Source organism: Sinocyclocheilus rhinocerous, unplaced genomic scaffold, assembly GCF_001515625.1.
Source record: "Sinocyclocheilus rhinocerous isolate Xijiao unplaced genomic scaffold, SAMN03320098_v1.1 scaffold3662, whole genome shotgun sequence".
NCBI classification, from domain to species: Eukaryota; Metazoa; Chordata; class Actinopteri; order Cypriniformes; family Cyprinidae; genus Sinocyclocheilus; species Sinocyclocheilus rhinocerous.
The window spans coordinates 362,323-368,456 of NW_015629036.1; the positions used below are offsets into that span (position 1 = coordinate 362,323).

General features: G+C 40.6%; 1 protein-coding gene across 1 annotated transcript; it reads left to right on the forward strand.

Annotated features, from left to right (window-relative positions):
- Nucleotides 1–2,109: 2,109 nt before the first annotated feature.
- On the forward strand, nucleotides 2,110–2,768 carry LOC107738587 (round spermatid basic protein 1-like). Its single transcript, XM_016550350.1, has 2 exons — nucleotides 2,110–2,569; nucleotides 2,650–2,768. The coding sequence occupies exons 1-2, from the start codon at nucleotides 2,110–2,112 to the stop codon at nucleotides 2,766–2,768; spliced, it is 579 nt and encodes a 192-aa protein (XP_016405836.1).
- Nucleotides 2,769–6,134: the final 3,366 nt, after the last annotated feature.

A 6,134-nucleotide genomic window follows, 5' to 3' on the forward strand; every position in this document is an offset into this window, starting at 1 on the left:
ACTGTATTTATGTGAGATACTCTACACCAGTGTTTCTCAAAGTCCGGACTCTGGAGGGAATTCAGTCCGGACCCGCCCCAATTTCATATTTCAAAAACACGAATTATTTCCTACTTTGATAAACGCATGTTAAACTTGTAAATCATATGTTTAGTTTTTTAATGTCTTTTTGGAGATGGTCCGAAATGAAAGCGAAGGCGAGATATTGAAACTTTTCCTTCATGACGTTTGTTGTCATGACAACCAGTGAGCGTATGACGTTTGACATAATCGGACGACATTTCACCGCTAATATGAGTACTTTTTTATTTATTTATTTTTGTTATCACTTAGATTATGGCCATTTGACTTATAGCAGTGTCCAGTGTTTCCCATACATTGAGTTATTTGTGGCGGCCCGTCACAAAATCAAAACTGACCGCCACAAATAGATTTTCCAAAAAGATTCTAACTACTTCCTTGAATAAACTGAGCACTGCATGTTTCAAAATTAAAGTGCAGCACTGGTGTTTTTATATGAATGTATAATTGAAAAGAACCGACCGTCATCGGAAAAGCTTTGATGTCATTTTCATTTAGTCTTTCCTAGCGTTTTGTATTTGATTACAGCCGTTACCGGGGAAACCGCTATATCGCCGCTCCAACAGCGCCTCCTGCTGGCAGAGAATGAATTTGCATTTGCAAGTCTGAGGGAAACACTGTGTCCGTCAGCAAACATAAACAAAAAGCATGCTTCAGAACTGTTTTGAGAAGGTGCTTTGAGCCATGTATTATTACTATGAATTAGGCTACTACTACTACTATTACCATCTTGTGCCCTGCAATAATCATTTACTCAAACTCGCTTTTATGAGATAAAGAAGGAAAAAAAAAATCGGCCAAACATATTGGCCAAAAAAAATCAGCATCATATATCGGCCATCGGCTGCCCTGATTTCTAAATATCGGCATCGGCCAGAGAAAAACCCTTATCGGTCGACCTCTATTGCTGACACTTAAATTAATTGTTTTGCCACTTTTGCACTTAATTTTTTTATTTTAAATAATGTTTATTTGTTATGCATGTTATGTATGTTTATTAAAAACAAGTTTTGTAATAACCAATTGTTCCGGTCCGGACCTTTGACACTGATGAAAATTCAGATTTGGACCTTTGAATGTAGACTTTGAGAACCCCTGCTCTACACGATAGACATTTGGACTGCTGTGTGTGTATTTGAGCTGAGAACTGATCGCGCGCTGTATATGAGAACTGAAGAAGTAGGAGAGCACTTCTATCAGCGCTATTCGGCCTATCTCGCCTTCACTAACTTTAAGTTAATCGACAACGAATTGTGACTCCCGGGAAAAACGGGACGTCTGGTCACATTATCCCTACCCCTTCGGGTGCTGAGGCCATTGTTTCAGATTAGTTTTAGCTCGTCAACGTCTCGTCTTAGTCACAGAAAGAATGTTCGTTAACGAATATTTTTCATCATCATCTTTGTTGACGAAATTAACGCTGATTTCAACAAATCATACATCATTCTGAAAGTCTTTTAATGGAGAATGTGAACATAAAAATAAATCATTTTTGAAAATTTGCTCATTGTGACTCATTTTGGCAGCACAGGTCACAAATAAACCTAAATGGATTCAAATGCTTTATATTGGAAATAAGAAGAAAATATTGTGACCCACACCTGCCCACTTTAATAACTCCATAAAGTGCCACTCATGAGCCAATCCCAAACGACTCAAAGACATGGCAACCTGCAAGAGATTTCAGTGCGAACCAGCCATCCAAGCTGAAACAAAACACCACACCTCTGTTCACGGTGGGTTAGTTCAAATTGACTAACATAAGTATTTGTAATATCACTTTAGTCCAAAATAGCAGATATCAGAGATGCCAGAATGTTGCTATGGTTACCACTGTGTCGATCATCACAGTGTTGGGCATGAGTCACGTTCCTTACGCACACAGAAGGATAAATTAGGGGTATTTGAACAGAGCTCTGCATGTTCATGGTGTTTATTTTACCACAAATAATTTACAGTTTATTTTGATTTTATTCTGAATGTTGCTTTGGATTAAAGTGTGCTACATGTGACCTCATAACAGTTGAAATGTCACTCGAATGTCAAAAAGTAGACAAGTTTGATGTGAAGTTTAATGGGTGTGTTCTGCTCATTCTCTCTCTCTCTGTCCAGTGTGTGCAGTGGGTGGATGATGCTAAACTCAATCAGCTGAGGCGAGAGGGAATCCGCTACGCTCGTATCCAGCTCTACGATAACGACATCTACTTTATCCCTCGCAACGTAGTTCACCAGTTCAAGAGCGTGTCGGCCGTGTGCAGCCTCGCCTGGCACGTGCGTTTGAAGCAGTATAATCAGCAGCCCGAGGAAGAGGAGGCTCGTGAGGAAGGCGAGGAGCTGAAGCAGCACACCAAGCAGGAGTCAGCTGGCGAGAACGGCAGAGCTGCAAACACAGACTGCAGACCTGCGCAAGAGTCGCCGTGCGTAATGCAAATAAAGATGGAGCGGGCGGAGCTACTCGCTGACAGACCGCCCAAACCTCCTCCTGGAAGTAACCAAACGGCGCTTCATTTAATCACGTTTATTTCTACTGTCTACTGGATTTCCTTTCTTCGTAATCAATCTGACAAGAGCAGAGAATCCATGACTTCTGTAAGACAGGATCAACATCTCTCTCTGTCTCTCTCCTGTTTCTGGTCGTCATCATGGCAAATGTAGCTCGTAACTCGCTCCTCAGTGCCTGTCCGTAACTGTGAAATATCCAAGCACTTCGGCTCGGCTGCACTGAGAAAATTCTTCAAATCCAAACAGGTCCTTGAATAATATATTTTCAGTTGTAGGCTTTAGTCGTATTAGAGCTGACATGAACATATATATTTTTTGTAAGATGACAGAATTCTTTTAAAGACTACAGGCTTTTCCATAGAGCTTATTTATATCAAGGGTTTCTTTGGTTCTGTTTGATTCGTCAGCACTGTAGTGTACATAACGATTTTTCTAAAGGAAATGTGTAGTGTGATTTATACTGAAATCAGAACCTCCTAATAAAAGGTTCGGTTTGTTGGATCGGTGTCGTGTCTGTAAACCTCGTCGGAACGCAAGTGTTTTGCTTGATCTGAAGCTACTAAAGAGAATTAAAATATCACGATATCTGTCTCGCATCCACACCGTCTTCTGGGGTGTGATTTTTCTGTATTTCTACTGATTTATGTTATGTATTATGTTTGATAGCAGACTGTCTTTCAATAGTCACATTACCAATGCCTTCTTTCACCTCAGAAACATTGCTAAACTACGAACTAAACTTTGGAATAGACTTTCTAGGGCTGTTCGGGATTCTCTCACTTTTAAGACATGCATAAACAGTTCATTCCTCAGCCATAGTCCGGTCTGACAGAAACACTTTTCATACTGTATGCATGAAGTGCTAATGTTATTCCTTCTCATCTGCCATTATATCCTGAGGGTCTCAGGTCCCGATCCCACCATTCTGTGCTGCTGTCTGACGAATTCGCATCTGTGCCATGTGACCATCGTAAACCAACTATTATCGACTGTCATACTGCGGCCTTCCACATTTGAGCTCATGAAGACTGAACTGCTGCCATGTCTAACCTGAGCATAATCTATATCAGCCGCATCAGTAAATCAAGAGACAAGCCTCAGACACTTGTTTGTTAATGTTCATTTTGACCTTATGTTGTTTAGCCAGAGGAGAACAGGCCGAATGAAGCGTTTCGTTCTCTGGCTGCTCACTGGAGGGTTAAAGCATTGTGGCGTTTCTAGCAGCTCCCTGATTAAACATCTCAGATTGAAAACTGCTTAACATTAAGTATTAAGGCATTATAGAAATAACAGCATGACTTTATGTAAAGTGCTATACCAGGGGTGGCGAACGTCGGTCCTGGAGAGCCGCAGCCCTGCAGAGTTTTGCTTCAACCCTAATCAAACACACCTGAACAAGCTAATCAAGGTCTGAAGGGTTACTAGGAAGCTACAGGCAGGTGAGTTTTAATTAGGGTTAGAGCCGCAGCTCTCCAGGACCGGAGTTTGACACCCCTGCGCTATACAAATAAATTTGACAAATAGACTTAATTTTCCACCTGGTAATTAGATGTTTCTGTGATCGGATCAGTGGACAGCATTAAATACAGATGTGAACAGGGTCTAAAACATTTTGTCATTGCATCTTTATCTGCAGAGTAAGCGCTCATCCGTCCTAATCACTGAACACATGACCATTCTTTCAAACTTTGTTGTGTTGTAACAAAATACATCGATTAGGATCTAAATTAATATCTGTGGTTGAACGTAAAATAAGGCTAGATGTCTCGTCTCACAAAAGCGAGGTTTGTCTGTGACGAAATAAGATGAAATCTGAACACCTGTGTAAAGATGATTCATTGCTCTCATCGTAGACTCTGATTATAAAGGCCTGTTCACACCAACACAAATGTTTGGCATGAAATTTTGATTTTTGCAATCTGTTCAGATGAATGTGTAAAAACGGCAGAGGGGTTAATTGAAAATGCCAATTCAATCTCTGACAGTAGGTGGCGCTTATAGAAAAGGAGAAGTAGCCTGGTTACTCTGGTGATCAAAAGCATGAATTTTTTTGGTTGGCCAGTTTTCTATTGCAGTGTGATTGGAGAAGAGATTGGAACACTTCTTCATTAAAAATCTGATAATTGGTCTTGGTGTGAACAGGCCTTAAACCCCATTCCATCACCCTTCCCTCTCATAGAGTCATATTTATTTATATACAACACACAGTGTTTCAAATCAGCTTTACAGAACATCATATTGTAACAGAGAGTCATTGCTTAGTGTCAGTAATGTCTTCAAAATTTCCAGTATGGTAAATAGTGGAGGGAAAAACCTTGGGGTACAGCAGGCCAGTTCCTCTCTGGCTATAAAACATCAACAATGGTACTTGTCTGTACTACTATTTTACTGAACTGTAAGATTAATTATTATTGGTCTATGAGGTATATCCTGGATTAATAGATGCAGAGTGTTTTTGAATTTGGTAAATGTCAATAATAGTTTATTTTCTGTGCAGTCCATCTGAAGTCAGTGTGTCGCTGTCTTCATCTGAAGCACCTCGACGTTCATCAGCACAAGCTCAGATTAGAAACACATGCTGGTGAGTGGAACAGCAGACTGGACTGATGCTGGACCCGTCCCTCAGGATAGTGTCTCGAGGACAAGGCAGGGAGACAGACAGGACAACATTAGCACATGCCACTAAATGTGTTTTAATATAGAGTTATAGAGCAGGAGAATCAGTTTTGCACTGTTTCATGGGGTCATTAAATCAATGTCCTCTATTAACGAACCATCAAATTTTTTAAACAAATGTGGCACCCTGCGTTCTTGTGGACTTCACATGTACGTGTATTCATCGGCCTTTGTAAAAGTGTACACCAAGTGTACTTGTCCACATCCTGCTTCACCTCACAAACGCAGGATTGTGTGGTAATTGTAATTTTGAGCAGCAGCACAGTCCATAATCAACATCTGTGTCTGTGTGGACTGGTGCCCAGACAACAGCGCAATGCATAAGTCATTTGATCACAAGGAAAGAAAGGTTCCCTACATAGTGTGCATGTTCATGAATGTGGTGCTCATGGTCAATGGTATATACATTTGTAATTTTAAAGGGTGCTCGTACTGCCCCTTTGTGGTTGTTTGATGCACATGTTTCCAGGCTGAGCAGCTTCTACCCAACAGTCAAAGCAGCATCACTTCACTAAAGTGTGGACTGTGAGGGCTTGATGTGCCGTTTGGAATGGGGCCTTGCCATTTGGGAAGCCTTGATTGCTGAAATCGGATTATTTTGCCAGATTGGTGAACTTCCATGCTTTGAACCACTGATTCAAAGAATGTACTGTTAGTCAAAAATCTGGGTGTTATATTAGACAGCAACTTGTCTTTTGAAAATCATATTTCCCATGTTACAAAAACAGCATTCTTCCATCTTAGAAACATTGCCAAGTTACGAAACATGTTACCTGTTTCTGATGCAGAAAAGCTAGTTCATGCATTCATGACCTCTAGACTGGACTATTGTAATGCACTCCTAGGTGGTTGTCCTTCATTTTCAATAAACAAGC